This window comes from Alexandromys fortis, unplaced genomic scaffold (genome assembly GCF_014885135.2).
Source record: "Alexandromys fortis isolate MF-2015 unplaced genomic scaffold, M_Fortis_MF-2015_v1.1 scaffold_0, whole genome shotgun sequence".
NCBI classification, from domain to species: domain Eukaryota; kingdom Metazoa; phylum Chordata; class Mammalia; order Rodentia; family Cricetidae; genus Alexandromys; species Alexandromys fortis.
In genome coordinates, this window is record NW_026067949.1 from 21,839,175 (window position 1) to 21,858,731 (window position 19,557).

A 19,557-nucleotide genomic window follows, 5' to 3' on the forward strand; every position below is an offset into this window, starting at 1 on the left:
GCTCCTTGTTTGACAGGCACTAGACAGGTGGCATTTCTCAAAAGCCCCCAGTAATAAACGAGGTGTCACGGTCCATCCTAGGGACCCTTTTTCCACACCCCTAGATAGGGTCAACCACAGGCTGATCTGTTCACAGTGAAAGTAAGCTCACAGATACATGTGTAAAATACATTGAGGAGAAAGTAATTAAGGAAGAAGAAAACAGTGTAGACAGAAGCCATATGGGGCCGAGGCTCTATGAGGGATGACTGAGGAGAAGCCAGCCAGAGAAAGGACTTGGCAGCGAGGCCAGAATCCTATTACATTTGGAACAGTCCGCGGCTGGGTGGGAATCACATCCGTGCTCCTCTTGTAAGTTTTAGCGCTAAGTTGTCCCCTCTGGTGAGCCAGGCCATAGTGCTGCGAGGCCACCAGTCCAGTCCTAGTGCCACGGAGACGAGACATGGGTGACGAAGAGGGGCCGGCTTTTCAAACCAAAGGAGCAGTTTAGACATGAGAGGATGTGGTTCCGTGGATCCTGACTAACAAGGCAATGCTCCCGGTCTGTCTTGCTCTTTTCTTCCATGGGATTGGAAAAATAGTCACAAGGGGAAAATATCTTGGCCTGGATATGTATCTCAAGGCTGGGGCTGACACGCTTGCAAAATTAGATCATGCTTATGCTCTGGCTGTGGAAGATCTGCCAGAAATACTTACACCAGACCCGGGGTCACTCTGAGGCGCCCAGAATGCAGTTACCATAGATATTACTAAGCCGGTGAGGTATTCCGAGTTGTCCACAGTGAGGAGTGGAGCGAGAGCATCTTTGAGGAGATAGTATTTACATTCCAGCAGAGCGGCTACATAACGCAGCTCTCGCGTGCCCGAATGGAATAACGGAATAGTTGAACAGTTCGAATGGCATTCATCGGAGAACCGGACTTGGCGGCACTGTCCTTCCGCCCCTTTCTGTCAGCTGTTGCAATGCTCAGCTTGCAGGAAAATTTGAAGACAGGCACATTTCTCAGTTCTTAGCTGAGAGAATATAATGTTCGTAAATGGCGCGTGGCCATCGCTGATATATTTGACGGTACATCCAGTGTTCTTCATCAACCATGAAAAGTATGCTCATGAGCCCAGTTGCAGCCGACATGAAGGACCCGCATTAGCAGACTGGTGGGAGATAGTTAGGTGTGCAGAAAATGCAACTAAACTGCGATGGGAGGGGCTAAAAGGGATTTTTGTTTTTTTATGTGTTAGAAGGCTGTAATTTGCTTTCTATCGCTGTGATAAACACCCCGATCAAAAGCAACTTGGAGAGCCAACTATTTCAGCCTACAGCTCCAGGCCACACTCCATCACTGAGGGGAAATCAGGGCAGGATCCTGAAGCAGAGACCTTGGAGGGAAATTGCCCTGACCTAGCTGAAGGGCTTGCTTTTCACTTGCTCGGGGGATGCCCACCTCCCATAGTGCACTGGGCCCTCTCACATCCATCATTAGCCGAGAAAATGTCTACAGGCCAGTCTACAGAAGACACGTTTCTCAGTTGGCGTCCCTCTTCCCCGGGTCCCCTGATCTTGTGTCAAGTTGACAAAACGAAAAACAAGAACAGAAAAGCAAACATGCAAAGCTGAAATGTGTAAAAGTGGGTTTTTTTTTTTTTTTTTTTTTTTTTTTTTTTTTTTTTTTTTTTTTTTTTTTTTTTTGTAATTAGTGCTTTTCTCCTTCGCGTCAGCTTCACCTGACAGAGAATCCATCCCATTCCAGAGAGCTTCAGTCTGTGCTCTCGGGCCAGCTTCCCCTCCCCCACCCTCACAGGAGGAGGCGAAAGGGGTCAAAAAGCACTTGTTCCGAGAGCACTGGGCCTTTGTAAGTTCGGTTGTGTTTACTTTGAGACAGGGTCTTGCTGTGTATCCCATACTGGCCCTGACTCATGGCAATCCTCCTGCCTCAGCCTTCTGAGCGCTAGGATTGCAGGCATGTGTACCACTATGCCAAGCTTGTAAGGTTTTTACAAAGAAAGTTTTCTCCCGTGTAATTGGTGTTTTGCCTGCATATATGTATAAGTACATGCAGTGCCTGAGGAAGCCAGAAGAGGACATTGGATCCCCTGGAACTGGAGTCACAGACAGTTGTGAGCTGCCATGTGCGTGCTGGAAGCTAAACCTAGGTCTTCTACAAGTATAGTTAACCACTGAGCCACCTCTCCAGCCTCCAGAATTTTTTTCTAAATCCTAACACAAAAGGCGTCACGCTGTTGCTGTGTCTGTCCGTATGTCTGTCATCACTCCCCGCCACCATCACCTTTTACTTTTTCAAAGAAAATTCTGGCCAGAGCAGGGTTCTTATTTGTAATTCTTGTCATAGCTTAGAGAAAGTGAGGAACTGGTGTTCTTCTCTTACTGAAATATAAACTCTGTTAAAGACTGCAAACTCTGTTAAAGCTATCAAAAAAAAATTGAAGAAAGAAAAATTGAAATATTTTTTACTCTTTCTCTAAATTCCCCTTGGAGCCCTCTTTTCTTTTTCTTTCCTGGTGACTTGTCTCCCAGCAGACTCCTTGTTCTATGAGAGACACTTAGACCAGTCATTTCCCGAGCTCTGTCCCAATAGCAACCCTTTGTGGTTTTCCTGGACCAGGTGGACAGAAAGCCTTCTCTGTTTGCCTCAGAACATTTGCTGAGCCCAGAGCAAGTGTTGATGAACGTGCCACGCCTTCCGCCTTCCTGTGCCCAGAGCCCCACCTGTGGTCTGAGGACTAGCCCCGGCACAGATGCTCCTTGTTTTCACGTCCATCGGCAGCAGAGTCTTCCTGTTCTACCACTGGTCCCACCCACTTACTGTCTTGTAAAGCGAACTCTCCAGAGCTGTTCCTAGTAAAATAGGACTCTGGAAATTCTCACTGTGCAAAGTAAGAGTAAGACCCCTGGGAGAGTGCCCAAGCCTCTTTCTCCCCCACCCCCTCCCCACCGTCACCCCAGTTCCTATTTTGAACCCCCTGTCTTTAAGAATCACAAGTATCGCATTATCCTGAGCCTCTCTGGGAGTGAAGACCTGCGGAGAGCCGATTAATTCTTCCCAGACATCCAGACACGAAGTGCTTATGAAGCTCTTGCCTCCCGCTCCAGTGACAGGCAGCAGTCAGCAAATAAATGCATGTAGCGGAGGTGTGGATATTGTGGTGTACATTTTACCGGGAGAAGAGCACCTAGGGCTGGGGTGCTGCTGGTGGGCCGTTTCTCTGTCTCGTCTTTGGATAGCTGTGTTGTAGAAGATGAGGTAGGAGGACATTGGGCTTCCATTCATGCCTGCCAATGGCCAGAGAAGAATTTTCTGATCCAACACTTGCCACTGCTGTGTATTTGGGACCTGTGGAGCCGTGTCTGTGCGTGACCTTAGAAGACAGGAGTCTTCTAAACCAGAGGGCAAGTGGCTCAGCGGGGTTTCCAGCTCAAGCCGTACCTGCTGTGCTTCGGTTTTTACAGTGCACGCCACATGGGTGTCAGCCACTGCAGTAGGCTGTGTGCGCCACCCAAATGAAGTAGAGAAGATCCTGGAACTTGTCAGTGAGCCAGCTGGAAGGACCATGGCTCTTAGACCTTTTTTGAGGCAGTCGTCCTGGAAACAGTTGATTATATACTCAAAGTTGAGTGTCCAAAAGTGCCTCCCTGCACTTATCCCAGAACCCAAAGTATGGACGACAGGGACGTTCATTTGTGTTGAGCGTGTATAAAAATGCGAAGTGTGTATTAGATTCCGCCTGGTGTGCAGCTTTTTCTTCCTTGACGACTTTGCAGACCCTGAGGGTATTAGTAAATCTGCAAATCCCCCAGGTTCTGCCTGCGTGACAGACAGCGATGAAAGTATTGTCCTCATTTTGCTCCCTGTTGAGCTGCCAGCAACTGTGGGCCTTAAAATCTAGGTCATTGGGAGGTCTCGGAAGAACAGGGCTGGAAATCAGGAGGATTCTGCCTTACAGCGGAGAAACTCACGGATCCCATCCATTTCACGTGGATCTGCCTCCCGCCAGAACTGTGTCCTTTGGAAAATTAAATAAAGTGTATGTAACTTCTTAGTTACTGATCCTCTTTGTGTATAGTGTCTCATTTTTTTTAAGTGGGCCTCGTGCTTCTTTTAATAGTACCTATTTTAATTAAATATGTTTCATGTTTATGTTGTTGTGTAAATTGGACCTCTTTTCTTGTGTTATACTTGGGTATGGCCAGTTCTTTTTTTTTGTTTGTTTGTTTGTTTTTGTTTTTTTTCGAGACAGGGTTTCTCTGTAGCTTTGGTGCCTGACCTGGAACTAGCTCTTGTAGACCAGGCTGGCCTCGAACTCACAGAGATCCGCTTGCCTCTGCCTCCCGAGTGCTGGGGTTAAAGGCGTGCGCCACCACCGCCCAGCGGGTATGGCCAGTTCTAAAGAAGGAAAGAGCTGTGTATGCTGGTGGAGACCCAACGCTTGAGAGGCAAAGGCAGGAGAATTGCTACAAGTACAAAGGCAACCTGGACTGTGGAGTTAGATCCTTAAAAAAAAATTCCACAAAGCAAAACAAAAATACAATTTTAAATTTCCAGTGACTAAGAAGTGGGAGGAGTGCACGGGTTGTCGTTATTCAACCCTCTGCCCTGGCCAAAGCTGATGCCAAAACCTGCGTCCTGTTCTTCCTGGTTTATTCCTTTTGTGTATTCTGCACAGTACTGATAGTTTTCCCCCATCTTTCAGCTGATCTCAGTAGAAGTCACTGAGTTACACAGGTAATAAGAGTAAAGAAGGGCAGAAGCAAACCACACGTGTTCATAAAGCAAAGGTCTAAAGGCGCTTGCTGCTCCTTCCGGAAACCTCAGTCGGGCATGTATGTCAGGATATCAGGTGGCTTCCGCCCATCTCTTATTCCAGCCCCCAGACATCTGTGTCTCAAGCCTCCATGGGCATCGGTACTCACAAGCACACACCTACCTGTAGATACACGCTTGCACATAACTCACAGTAATAACAATAATGACAAGTTAATTCTTTAAAGGTTGGGGAGAGAGAGAGAGAGAGAGAGAGAGAGAGAGAGAGAGAGAGAGAGAGAGAAGAGAGAAGGAAAGGAAAGAAAGTGACGCCAGAACCAGTTAAGGACAGGTGACTTTAGTCTCATTGCCTGGTCCCCTATTCCTGGGTCATTTGAAGACACTAGGTCCAGAATGGTATTTCAGTAAAGGCAAATAGTTGTAGTTCATAGACATGCAGAGATTACACATGTCTGGGCCTAGTGAAGAAAGGGTGTAATTCCAGGAATAATCCCAGTCAAAGCCACAGCAGGGAAGCTCAGAAGGAACAGTGTGCTGGTGTGGGGGCGCACACCATAATCCCTGCACTATGAAGGCAGAGGCAAGTGGATCTCTGAGTTTAAGGCCAACCTGGTCTACATAGTGGGTTCCAGGCTAGCCAGGGGTACACAGGGTACACAGTGAGACTGTCTCAAAAAAAAAAAAAAAAAGGGCAAAGAAAAGAAAGGAAAGGCCATCAGAAAAGCAGCAGCTCATATGGTTTGGCCTGTCCTTGTTGATAGCAAGGTGTCCTTAGGAAGGCCACAAGCCTTTGATGATGCAGACAAGCCACTTTAGAAGGTGTCCAGGCAGGTTTGGCCTTCAGACTGAACGTGAAAACATAGTGTTCGGTTCTCCCGAGGGCCCAGTAGCCTAATTTATAGCATTTGCTAAGCCTTCCCCCAAAGGTATGTCTCTTTACACTTTTCTTTCTTTCTTTTCTCATTTCTGATAGTCCTACCCATCGAATTACATAGAATCGATAAAACCCAACAAATATGGGGTCATTTACTCCACGCCATTACCCGACAAGTTCTTCCCGACCCCAGAAGGCCTTACTCACGGGATCCAGATGGAGCCAGTGGACCTCACTGTGAACAAGCGGGGATCACCACCCTCTGCTGGCAGTTCTCCCTCCTCCCTCAAGTTTCCGTCGCACCGGAGAGCCTCACCTGTGCTGAGCATGCCGCCCTCCAGCCCGCCCATTAAGAAATACTCGCCCCCTTCTCCTGGAGTGCAGCCTTTCAGCATGCCGCTGTCCATGCCGCCGGTGATGGCGGCTGCGCTGACCAGACATGGAATCCGGAGCCCTGGCATCCTCCCTGTCATCCAGCCCGTCGTGGTGCAGCCTGTCCCTTTCATGTACACCAGCCACCTCCAGCAGCCGCTCATGGTCTCCTTGTCAGAAGAGATGGACAATTCAAACAGTAGCTTGCAAGGTAAATTCTGCTGTGCCCTCGTACTGGGGCACCTGCTTAGTAGACCGCATTTCCCTCGTGAGTCTGGTGACGACTCTAGGCAGCCCTATCGCACCCACAGAAGGACCGCCTAGTGTGCCCCTCGGCAACTCTTTCTGCTTTTGTTTTGAAGTGTTGATGTTGAGAGAAGGTCCCATAATTAGTTACTTTCACGGTATATGCTACACTTTGATTTTTGAGTGCCAGCAAGGTTCTGGAAACAAAAGGGACTTAAGTACTTTCTGATCCTGCTGCTGATGGCTCTTAAAAGGCGCCTATGTAGGTACCAGCCATAGACTGGGAACTAAAGGTAAGTAAGTAAGGGTAGCCAGACTTTGTCAGGAAGAGTCATCTTGAAGTGCAGGGCCCTCTCTCTGCCTCAGAAGTAAGGATCCCTTCGCAAACTGAGCCCTGCTGTATATAACCCCAGCCAGAGAAGAAATACGCATACGTAAGTGTAGTTGCTAGAAGCCAGGCAGTGAGCTTTACAGCTGAAATTGATACGTCATATGTAGAATGATTTTTTTTTCTATTTTTATTTTTTAGTACCTGTAATTGAAACCTATGAGAAGCCCATATTACAGAAAAAAATTAAAATAGAACCTGGAATTGAACCACAGAGGACAGACTATTACCCTGAAGAAATGTCACCCCCTTTAATGAACTCAGTGTCCCCCCCGCAGGCATTGTTGCAAGAGTAAGTATCCTTAGGTGTGCCTGGTGTTAGTAGTGCCATGCACCTGGGGACCTGGAGTGGAATTGCAAACCTAGGATGTACTGTGGGTGACCGGGGACATCCTGTGTTGTGTGCGGTGTCACTGGGTGGCGCCTCTGTAACAGTGGTCAAGACAGTCTCCGGGGAACAGCACGAACCACATCTCCAGCAGTGTGGCAACTTCAGCGGATGGGTCCCCCAAGGTGACCACGTGCATCTCTTTTTTTTTTTTTTACCCTTTTTTTCCATCCATCTGGAATACACATATTTAGTGTTCTCACGAAGATTGGATTTGATGTGCACATCAGCTTGAGTCCCAACATGTTTTTAATGTGTCAAACAGAATCCGTCCCCCTCCCCACAGCTGCCGCTTCAAATGTAATTTAGTGTGTCTGTTATCGAAAAAATGGCTTCTGTCAAAATCTCCAGGCCAACCACAGTGTCGGCCGCAGAAGGTTTCCGTGCAGCTCAGAGCAGCTCAGTGCTGAAGGACATCTTTGCGTCGTGTCTTTAATCATAGCTGCCGAGGAGCCTCCCCTCACGTGCAGAACTGCAGCCAAGTAGGAAGGCTGTCTGCCCTGACCAGCGTCTGAGCATGTGCTCGGACAGGACGATAAAGTACATGGTGAAGTCACAGCATTTATGGCTTCACCGCTGGGGTGAGCAGTCTCTGAGGAGATGACCTTTGACGCTGACGCTGTGTTTCAGCCTGTGTGGGACCATAGGCCAATCCCCCCCCCAACCCACATCCTCTGTTTTTGTTTATTGTAATCACTCTTGTACCGTCTCTGTACCATAGTACTTCTGCATTGGGTCCACTGGTCAGCCTCCAGGGCCACAGCCACTGTCCTTTAGGGACCCTTCCATCATTCTCCTCTCACGTCACCTTCGATGAATGTTTTGCCCACCTTCCCTGTCTATCACCTCAACATGTGAGTTCTCTGGCTTTCAGCAGCTGTTGTGTGATGTCAGACCATCAGGCATATACCCACCTTTGACTGGTGTGGCTTTCCTAGTGGCTCAGGTGTGAACACCACACTGAGGGATGCTGGCATAGATGGTCCCTAACAGATACAGAGGGGCGACTCCTCAACGCCCAGCTGCAGCATCAGACAAAGAAAGCATCTCGGGAGCCTTTGTTTTCATTTTTCACACTGGTCTAGTGCTTCCCCTTAAGAGTTCAGTGGCAGGGTTTTTGTCTGCTTTTTAAAAGATGGGGTCTCGGTGTGTAGCCCGGGCTGACCTTATTCACGGGCCACCTGCCTCAGCCTCCTGAGTGCCAGGGTTGCAGGCACGTGTCATCATGCCCGTCTCCGAGTGTTTCAAGAGAGCCCCCTTATTCAGAGTGCATAGAGAGCTGGTGAGCCAAGGCACTACTTAAGGCACCCACAGTCCCACACTTGACCAGGGGACCCGCTTCGACCCACTGTGTCTCTCCGGGTGTTCTCCCTGCCGAAACTGACCAGCGGCAGAGGGCTAGTCTAAAGTCTTACAACTAAAGTGTGATATGTTGTGGGAGAATATTTGAAAGCAGTCTTTAAATGCTGCTGAAAAGAATACTGTTTCCAGCCAGGTGTGGTAATCCGTGCCTCTGATTGCAGCCTTTGGAAGGAAGAGGCGGGAGGGTCAGGCTTTTAAGCCAACCTGGGGCTTACGTGAGACCTGTCTCAAATAGACATGTATATTTTTTTCTTTCCCTTTTCAAGCAATATTCCTTTAGTGATCTTACTGCTAGATGCTTTTAAATGCTTAATGGGTAATGTACTTAGTTAATGATGACCTAATCCTCAAAAAAAAAAAAAAAATCTGTAGATTAGCCACAACGGAGCAGGCGCTCTGGCTAAATGGGATTAAGTAATGTCTTGGAGTGGACCCAGTAGCAGCCCACATAGAACGCATTAGCCAGGCAAGGATCATTCGAATCAGCCAGGTGCCTGGAACCCTGCAGAGAGACAGGCACCCAGCAACACTGGCCCAGAAACCCTGCTGCCTGGGCGTGGCCTTCCCATCTTGGAAAGCCATTTGTCCAGTCTAGGATTACAGCCGTAGGGCCATTTTTAAATACACTCAAAGATATGTCCAAAAATGCTGCATTTAGAACAGAAAACGGAGGGGGTGGGCGTGAGAACGTAAACTTAAGGGCCAGTTTAGCTCCTAGCAGGTAGTTGTTGTATGGTTGTATGATCCCAGGGGATATCTTTTAAAAAATGAGGAGTGAGAAGCCAAAGAGCATGAGATTCCAGGGACCCCTACTCTCAGCCAGTGCCCTCAGCCTGTGCTGCTGCCTTTTCCAGTAGACCCGAACTTGATATTCCTTAAAGTGGCTAGAAAACTCCGTGTGATTGGACAGCTGTGAGGTGCAGGGGGTGGGGACTTTTGAACAGAGTCCTGGCCACTCTCTGGCTGTCATAGGCACACACTATCCTGTGGTTCTCTGAGTCGTCGCAGATAGTGGCTTTCCCATAGCCTTTTTAGTTGGTAGCATCACCCTCATCACACAGATGAAATTGGGGTACAGAGGCGATTAGTGACATTGGGGAAAGCAGTCATAATTACCGTGAAACGAGTTAGATTCTCAACCTATAGAACCCAGATTTCTAAAGCCACTTGATGTGGGCTTTCCCCGGATCCCAGACACAGGATATAGCTCACCCCTGAGTTTTCTTTAGGGAAAAAAAAGAAAAAGAAAACCCCAAATAAACCTTAGTGTCCGTTTATCTGTCTCCCAGGCATCCCGGGTAAGGTTTAAAGCACTGGTGTAAGGAAGGAAGGCCACATAAACAGAACCCACCTTCTTATTTACTAGTCTCCTCTTAACACATCTCAAGCCGAAAAGAAGTATGCTCAATTTTTTGAGCCTTGAAAATATTACTGCAGGCACCCCTCAATGCCCTCAATAGCATTTCAGAATCGTGAGAAATCGTCCTTTTACCCTCTGACTCTTTATTTTTTTTTTACCCCTCCCACACACCGAAATCATGTGTGCATCATTTGGAATATTTTCGGACCCGGAGATTCTAACTGAGCAGTGCCTTTACTCCCGGTTAGCGGACAACTGCAAATGCTTGCATCCGCTAGGTCACTGCCGAGGAGCAAGCGATGGGTGGGTGGTGACAGGCCGCAGGAAGGGCTTGGGAAACGGCACACTTTTTCCCGTGTGCTCCTGCTCTCTGTGGGCCTCCTTTCTGGCATGGAAACACTTCACAGTCATGGCGAGCCGGTGTGGCTTAAGAACCCTTGGGCAGGTGCTAGAGAGGTTAAGGTACGGAGGGCATGAGGTATCCCATCCCCACCTCACTGCTGACCGCTGGGACCTCCATCACGCAGGAACCACCGTGGCGCTGAAAGAATGCGCTTAAGACGGCAGTTACAGGCTCCTTTGAAAGAGCCAGCCTTTGAAAATTTAAGCGTGAGTCAGCAATCATTAAAAGAGACATTAAGAGAAAGGCTAGGACATAGATCTGTCCAGCAGTGTGGTTGCCGAAGAAGCAGGGATTTGACTGTTTACATTTTTTTTTCCTGCGAGAAAAATGGAAATCAGGCAGCCTGTGGGAACGCCGGTGAGGTGCAGAGAAGGAAGGTGCAGGGTCCTTCCAGCAGCTGCAGAGAGCCTCTCCCACTCGGGGCACTTCCTCGAGCGGAGCACCTAACCTTCTTGCTGTCATGACTTACCTCCATGTCTGTCTCCCCCTAGAGTGTGAGCTCCTCGAGGGCAGGAACCCTGTTTTTATTCATCTTTGTATCCCGGTGCCAAGCACAGTGCCTGGCTCATGGTAGGTGCTCGCTACGTGTTTGTTGAATGAATATAGCAGTGCTTCTTGGGTTGAACAGCTAATTCCTTTTATTGTTCGTATTTTATATTTTGTTGGGGGGGTTTTCGTTTGTTTTTGCCCGATGTCGTAAGTGCTTTTTGGTTGTTAGTAGACAGAAGGAAAGAAAGCGCCATCACTCAAGTGTTTTTGCATCTAACTTGGCTTTGCTAGGAACCATCCTTCGGTCATAGTGCAGCCCGGGAAGAGACCTCTGCCTGTGGAGTCCCCGGACACCCAAAGGAAGCGGAGGATACACAGATGCGACTACGAGGGGTGCAACAAAGTCTACACTAAGAGCTCGCACTTGAAAGCACACAGAAGAACTCACACAGGTAGGAGAAACATCTGCATTCTCGCACGCTGCTGAAGTCTGTAAATCTGACATTCCAAACGCTCTGAGAGTACAGGAATTTTACTTTTTTAATTTATTTATTTTGCTCTTTTGTGTGGTAAGGCTGTTCTTGGCTTGAGCCCTTCGGTGGGCAGTACAGTCTAACTGATTTGCCGCATGACCCTTGTGTAGAATGTAATTGTTTTTCTGAGTCTGCTGGGTCATTCCCATCAGGGAATACTCACAGAGGAATCTGGGATTCACAGAAAAACAGCAGTGGTTTTCAGCGGAATCCTGAGGAGGAGGCGGCAGAGGAAGCTGTATTGGGGCAGGGAAGGGAGGTCCCAAACAGCAATGGCAGGTCAGCACTAGGCATGAATGGGACCAGAGGGGTGGAGCGTCAGGTCTTCCTGTCTAAAATCAAGGCAGTATTGAGTCTTTGTATTTGGACATAGGCATGTATGGGCTGAGTAGCAAAATAGAGCCCCCAGGCTCCAAAACTTAATACCAAGCATTCTAGAGACAAGAGTCACTAAACAGGGATGAATTCGTCACCCGCCGGGACCCGGGTGTACCATACTCTACTCACAGCCTGAAGGCAACTTATATATGGCATTTTCCCAACTCTGAGCATTGACGTGATGCCACCAGGAGAAAGACTTGTGGCAGATTTTAGAGCAGTGGTTCTCAGCCTTCCCAACACTGCGACCCTTTAATACAGTTCCTGATGTTGTGGTGACCCCCAGTATAGAATTATTTTTGTTGCTACTTCATAACTGTCGTTTTGCTACTGCTGTGAATCATAATGTAAACATTTGTTTTATGATGGTCTTAGGTGACCCCTGAGAGGGCAGCAACCCACAGGTTGAGAGAAACGCTGTTTTATAGTGTTCTGAATTTCCTATCAGGGGTGGCCAACTTGAATTACTGACTTTAATTCAGTAAGATCACCATGAAGCAGTAGTATATCTGTGAGGGTCTTCGTTCTGGCTCTCACAAGAGCCTTCCTGTGAGTGGTGGCCACAGGAAGGGTATTGAAAGTAGAGAAAACTTCTGATGTTAATACATAGGGGCTTGGTATCACTGTCAGGAACTAAATAAGAAAGTGGGCTGCCGAATTCTTTAGCAGGTATTTTGATTGATAGGAACTTTGTAGTTTTAGAAAACTATGGAAAAGCATAAGAAAAACTCAGAAGCTTCCAGTGGACCATGGACCATTTAATCTCCCGAGGGTTTAGGGCTTAGAGACCTAGAGATGCAGAATCCTGCTCCGTGCTCGTCCCCGGAATGGTTCTTCCTGCCTTAAGAATTGTTTAGATCCTACCCCCATTCTTTTTCTCTGCTTTTCCATGGAGGATACTCTTGCTCCATGCTTTCCTATAGTGACCGTATTATTGACTTTATCTCGAAAGTTACATCTTCCAAGTGCGTTAGTTCAAAAAAAATCTTAGCTTCTCCTTTTAACGACGACAACAGCAGAACCATTCAAGCTCCGTTTCCCTTCCTTGCAGGAGAAAAGCCCTACAAATGCACCTGGGAAGGTTGCACATGGAAATTTGCTCGGTCTGATGAACTAACAAGACATTTCCGAAAGCACACTGGAATCAAACCTTTCCAGTGTCCGGACTGCGACCGAAGCTTCTCTCGCTCCGACCACCTTGCCCTCCACAGGAAACGCCACATGCTCGTCTGAAAGCCTGGCTCCACCTCAGTGACTCCCGACTCTTCCTGGCACTCTGTCTCTCTCCCTGTCCGTGTGCGTCTCTCTGTTCCTCTCCTCCTGCCCATTAGCTAACTCATTTTTTATATGTACATTTTAATTTCGATTCAGCTGGTCTGAATCTCTGAATTTATATCATTCAAGACTTCCATATGGTCAGTAGTTGATTCTCTAACCCTCCCTTTCCTTACCACGGGTCAGACCTAAAGAATGTGAACATTTTTTTTTCCGGGGATGCTAAGCAAACCCTCCTTACAGATACGTTTAATGTAATGAGAACAAGGGAACATGTAAACTCACGACCAATATGTCAGTTTCTCCATGTAGTCCTCAAAAGAATGTCAAAGTAAATGTATCAGAAATACAGTATCCAGCCTGCTAGTCCTTGCCAGAGACCTTCGTACCTCTGCTACATTTTGTGTTCACCCACAAAGAATGGGGTTCCTTTTACCAGTTAGCAAGATAGCTCCACAGAGATGTCAAGCTGGTCCTGTCCCCTCTTCCATTGACCTTCCCACTTGCTTGTTGGCCTGGATAACCAACTCAGCTATGTCAAAGTCCTTTGTCCTCCAAAGCACCCAAAGTTCATGTGGAGGCCTCCGCTGAGCCCAGGCTTCTGCCTTAGGGGAGCCATGTGCACCCATAGTGTGGGGAAGAAGCAGAAGAGCCTGCGAGTGGAGGAGGAAGCCAGCGATTCTTCCTGGATAGGACTGTGGGCCATCGACATCTGGGCCGTTAACATGGGCTGTGCGGTGCATTTGTTAAATGTCCATCCCCAGACATGACTCAACTAAGAGACCCTTGCTACCCAGCTGGATACCTGAAGGGTTCTCGGTACCACCGCCTCCATGCCTGCAGGATCCTTCATTGTGGATCACGACGCATTCAGAGTAAGGAATCCACAGAAATATTTGCCCGGTAATGTGCAAACAAACAAAAACTTTTGAGACAGTGTAAAAAGTGGTCTCTCCCCACCCCTCCGACCTACTAAGTGGGCTTTTGCAAACAGGAAAATGAGTGGTACTTATATTCCCATATCCAGTTAGTCACATAGCTTTCGTATGGAGCTTTTCTGTGTGAGCTCTACGGTGCCAAACCAGCTGTCATTTGTGTCCGTGACACAGCATACGTGAGCATCCATAAGCTTGAGGGAAATCAGTGAATTAACCCAAGTGACACCATTTGTAAATATACCTAGTGTGAATGAAGCACATAGATCTTTATTTTGGTGACAGAATTTTGAAAACTAGAGAAAAACCACAATTCAGGGATTTATATATGTAGCTTGAAGATTCCCACAAGTTTCTGCGGGAGCTTGCAGTTTCTGTCGCTACTATGTATCCTGTTAGTACAAACTAAAAACAATGACTCGTGCTGATGTTGATGATAAAAATAGCACCATTATTTGGGGGGGGGGGACTTTTTTTTTTTCAAAAGCAGGCTTTTGAACACCATAGTCCAAACGCCAACAAAAAACAATTCACACGTAGAAATGCCATCGGTTATAAATTTGAAGAAAATGGGCGCAGTGGGCAGATGTGGTTACATATGACACGACAGCTCCTTCACCCCCTCACAAAGGACGGAGGAGAAGAGAGGAGAGAATCTTGAAAATTCGTCCCAACCACAACTCAGGATCCAACACACCTGGGAGGAGCACGCTACTTGATTGTCCTTGAACATCAGTGAATTAGTGACGCAGGCTACCCGCACACACAAGCAGGGAGCTCGCTTTCATGGCACTATGTTCGGAGTTGCGGGGACTGCACCCAGAAGGTCCTGCTCAGCCCTGCGAACCAGCTGAGGGGAAATGTGGGTGGAAGCTGTAAAGAAATGTTATCTTAGCACTTGGGTTCCTTTGCGTTCTTTTTTTAGCTCTGCAAAAAATAAATTTAAAAAGAAAAAAAATCTGTTCAGGCTATTAAAGCATGCTGATGAGGCTCTTGCCTTTCTCTCTGTACCCATGGCCTGAATTGAGGAGCGAATGTCTCTTGGAAAAGCAGGGTCTCCGTTGTGGGTGTGGAGTCACACCCATGCCAGCACCATAGTGTCTTGAAGTGGGTCTTCTGCAGGGCACTGCAGAATCCAGCCTGGTTTTGTTGTTTCAGTTTGTGTGGAACACACAAACTTGAGAAGGGGAAGGGCGCCGGGAAGGACAGAATTAGCTTTGCGGTGAAGTACAGTTAATAGCTTCCTGACAGATTTCAATTTTACTCAGAAATCTACATTACATTACTCTTCAGCTTGCTTAGGTCGTGTTAACAGTTCCATCAGAAAGATCTCGGAAAGAAAAGTAACCCAGAGAACCCGTTCTCTATCCCCATGCTGGTCTGATATGCTTTTAGTTCATTGGCCCTTACCAAATTTTCTTTATATGTGTATGTATTTGTAGCTTACTATGGTAGTTGAGAAATTTAGTCTTTTAGTTTTTTGTTTTTTTTTTTTTTTAAGCCGTTTTTGTGGAAGATAGAAGATGCCCTGGAAACGTGATTTTTTTTTTTTGATGGCATGCTATGTTACTGTCAGTGGCGGTTCGGTTGTAGTATTTTAAATTGATGAGAACAGGCTGCAAACACGAAGTCACCCTGTGTGAATTGTTACAGAGTTCATTCAATTCCAGCTTTCCAGTAGGAGTGTGCATCATCAGTAAGTGGGCACTTAGCAGTCTAAAGTCCCTTGATTTGGAGACTGCAGCATAGCTTGGTTCAGCTAAGGAGATGCTAAATATGCAGATGTTTCAAGAGCGTTGGAACAGGATTACAGGGGAATGATATATGTATATGTATGTTGTATTACACACCCACCTGCACTATCAGTATTGCACTAATGCGGAATTTGAGAGACTTGCTGATACCGTAATCTGCACACCATTCTTTAGATTGTTGTAAAGACAATCTCCGAGATCAGAGGTTTTTAAATAATTTGGTTTGAAAATAAGAATTGTATTGAAGGAATTGCTAACGTACATGAAGTCACTTGAGTTTTCTTTATTCTCATCTTGGTCAAGGTTAACAGTTTCTAAATGATTGCAAATTCACTTACGTAATACATCTACAAAGCCATTTTACATGCATTAAACGAGGGCTACAATGTGTTTTACAAATACTAGCACTTTTTTTCCTGTTATGTACTTAGTGTTAGAGGGTCAGAATAACCTTTCTGCTTAGCATCTCTTAAACCCTACCTGCAAGCATAGAAGGGTTATTGCATTTACAGTACTTTAATACTTGTATAAACTATGCAGAAATTTTTAATAAAGTGTAATATATTTTATAAGCTAATAAGACTGAATGGGTAAAGGTTTTTAGCATGCATTAGTATACTTGCAAATACTGAAACATTTTGGTAATCTTTCTTACTAAAGATGTGAATGTTTAATGTACCTTCGCTGTTTCTACCCTGTAGTCCAATGGGAATTCAGTAATGACATTTTGTCATGTCAAACTGTGAACATAAATTTGTACTGTACAGTCCTCATATACTATATACAGTATGCAATATATGTATTATATACTTGTTAATAAAACCATCCGAATATTACTTGTGATCGATCATGTGATTACTAGAGGCAATGATCACTAGGAACAAAGAAGAGAGAGTTGTAAAGTTTCAAAGTAAGTCACTAATGAGCAATAAGTTTTAATGATTAGAAAAGGAAATAGATCTAGCCTGTAGGTACACCACAGGAGTGAAGAGCCTTAAAATAAGGCTTCTTCCTGGAAGAAGGTTGAGCTTAAGCCAAAAAGCTACAGGCAAGCCAGCATTCACCTGTAAATCCATCTGGTACATTTTAGAAGTGATTTGTTGCATGGGGAGGCTGCTTTGTTTGTCCTGGATGCCCAGTTACCTTAGTCCCAAAATAACCACACAAACTATATTAATTAAATCACTGCTTAGCTCATTAGCTCTGGCTTCTTATTGGCTAACTCTTATATTAATTTAACCAATTTCTATTAAATCTGTATCATCACGTGGCAGTGGCTTACCAGCAAAGCACCCCTATCTCCAGCTGTGGACCTATGGCGTCTCTCTTACTCTGCCCTTCTTCCAGCATTCAGTTCAGTCTCCCCACCTACCTAAGTTTTGCCCTATCAACAGGTCAAGGCAGTTTCTTTTTTTTTTTTTTCTTTTTTCTTTTTGGTTTTCTGAGACAGGGTTTCTCTGTGGTTTTGGAGCCTGTCCGGGAACTAGCTCTTGTAGACCAGGCTGGTCTCGAACTCACAGAGATCCGCCTGCCTCTGCCTCCCAAGTGCTGGGATTAAAGGCGTGCGCCACCACCGCCCGGCTCAAGGCAGTTTCTTTATTCATTAACCAAAAAAAGCAACACACAGACAGAAGGACCTCCTACAGCAGTGCTTTGTTTCTCAGTCCTATCCACAATACCTCCTTGTTGTGTGGGATGGCCCTGAGGAAACACTTCCTCTATGATTCTACCCCCTTCTCTTAATCACAGCTGATTCTCCAGCTCCAGGGGATCAGCATCCATTGTCCCTAGCAAAGCAGTTTTTCCTCTAGTGGTGCTGGTGTCTTAGGAATCACAGCCAATTTTTTAGCTCCAGTTAACTGCTCCAGAGACTGCAGATTCTTAAAACATCACACAAAGAGCCCTGGTAGAATCTTTTAAGAGACTCTTAAACTTCCCTCTGAAACTTCACAAGCCAGACATCATCATCTGCTTTGCTCTTAACATCCTCTTCCAAGCTTCCACACAACAGTCCACTGATCCCTTAGCGCTCAATGAGTTTATCCAGCAATGTCACATCTGTCATAGAAACACCCCATTCCTGGTACCAGTTTCTGTCTTAGGATTTTTAATACTGTAATAAGACATCATGGCCATATACAATTTGAGGGAAGAATTTATTTTGTTTATACTTAAACAGAGGACAGAAGAGTGCTATATAGGCCTGTTCTATAGACAGAAGTTTCTGTCCAGCCTGGTCCTGCAGCCCTTCTGTCCCAAAGAAGCACACAGAGGCTTATTAATTATAAACTGTTTGGCCTATTAGCTCAGGCTTATTATTATCTAGTTCTTACAACTTAAATTAACCCATAATTCTTATCTATGTTTAGCCACATGACTTGCTACCTTTTCTCAGTAAGACATTCTCATCTTGTTTCCTCTGCTTCTCAATGATGAATGCAACTCTACTTTTTCTCTTCCCAGAATTCTCCTAGTCTGGTCTCCAAGCCTATACTTCCTGCCTGGCTACTAGTGAGTGAATCAGAGTTTTATTAAACCAATATGAGTGACAAATCTTTACAATGTACAAGAGCATTATCCCACAGCATTGTTCCCCATGGCTTGCTCAGCCTGCTTTCTTATGCCATCTAGGATCATCTGCCTATAGCTGGTACTACCTACAGTGAGCTAGGCTCCCCACAGCAACTATCGAGAAAATGCCGTTTAGTTTTGCCTCCAGGACAATCCGGTAGGGGCATATTTTCTCAGGTGAGGTTCCTTCTTTCCAAATGACTCTAACCTGTGCCAAGATGACATAAAACTAGCCAGCACACTCTAGTTCCAGTGTATTCCCCAGAAGTTCTTGTGCTAATGAGAAGTTATTCAAAGCAGCAGTGTTGGAGATGGGCCCTAGTGGGAAGCTCTTGAGTCATAGGGTCAGGTACCCTGTGGATGCTTTTCTCATGTGTCTGGGTTAATTCCTGAAGGACTGGATTGATTATCTTGAGAAGGGTTACAACCTAAAGCAATCTCTTAATTTTTTTTTTTTTTTTTATTCTACACATGCTCACTTCCCTTCCTCTTCCATCCTGGCACTGGCTGCATGAGGTTATCACTTGATCTTGGACTTCCCAGCCTCCAGAACTATGAGACAAAACTTTATTTATTATAAACTATAAACCGAGTCCCAGGGATGGCTTTACAACAAGACTAGGACTTCCAAGAAGTGGTAAATTTTTTTTTAGCATCTCAGTCATTCACCTGTTCTGAGTTTTGGTCTTTGGTTTTTGGTTCGGTTTGGTTTGGCTTGGTTTGATTTTGCTGTGTAGTCCTCACTGCCCTGGAACTCTCTCTGTAGACCAGGCTGGCCTCAAACTCATAGAGATCTGCCTGCCTCTGCCTCCCAAGTGCTGGAATTAAAGACATGCACCATCATACCCAGCTATGCCATACGTTTTTAATCTAGTATTAAACAGGATTCATACCTTAGCAAGTCAGGAACAGACAGTAAACACTTCACAAAAGTCAGTCTGGATAAACATGGGTTTTTCAGGCCTTTAATAGTCATGCCATAAAAACAGCAGGTGGTTTCTGATTAGGATTTAGAACTCTTTTTTTTTTAATTATTGCATTTCTTTAGTGCGTATGAATACACATGGTTGTGTCACGGGGTGCACATGGAGGCCAGAGGACAACTTATGGGGGTCAGGTAACCTTTGACCATGTGGGTCCAGGGGATAGGACTCAAGTTTTCAGGTTTTTCAGCACTGAGCCATCTTGCCAGCCCTAGAGTTCTTTCTATTTAAGACAAAATGTAGTAGCCTTCATCCTCTTCACAACAACTTTATTGGTTATTTTCATGTCATTGTAGAGATCAAAGTACCTAACCAAAAGGAGACAAGGTTTCCTTTAGAGCATAGTTTCAAGGGTTTGAGTGCAGGAAAGGCGTGATGGTTCACGTAGGTGAGAGCATACGATGGCTGGGGGGAGGCAGCAGAATAGCCTGGATTGGGAACCCAACTACAATCTCTGCAGGCCCACCC

The 19,557-nt window shown here is 46.0% G+C and overlaps 1 protein-coding gene across 2 annotated transcripts in view; it reads left to right on the forward strand.

Annotated features, from left to right (window-relative positions):
• Positions 1 to 16,371, forward strand: part of Klf3 (KLF transcription factor 3) — a 30,089-nt gene extending 13,718 nt beyond the window's left edge. For both annotated transcript variants that reach the window (XM_050149839.1, XM_050149840.1), the window contains exons 3-6: positions 5,752 to 6,235; positions 6,800 to 6,950; positions 10,952 to 11,112; positions 12,623 to 16,371. In XM_050149839.1, the coding sequence (XP_050005796.1) occupies positions 5,752 to 6,235; positions 6,800 to 6,950; positions 10,952 to 11,112; positions 12,623 to 12,804 (978 nt within the window). In that variant the 3' untranslated portion in view covers positions 12,805 to 16,371. The remainder of the gene's footprint in view (positions 1 to 5,751; positions 6,236 to 6,799; positions 6,951 to 10,951; positions 11,113 to 12,622) is intronic.
• The last annotated feature ends 3,186 nt before the right edge of the window (positions 16,372 to 19,557 follow it).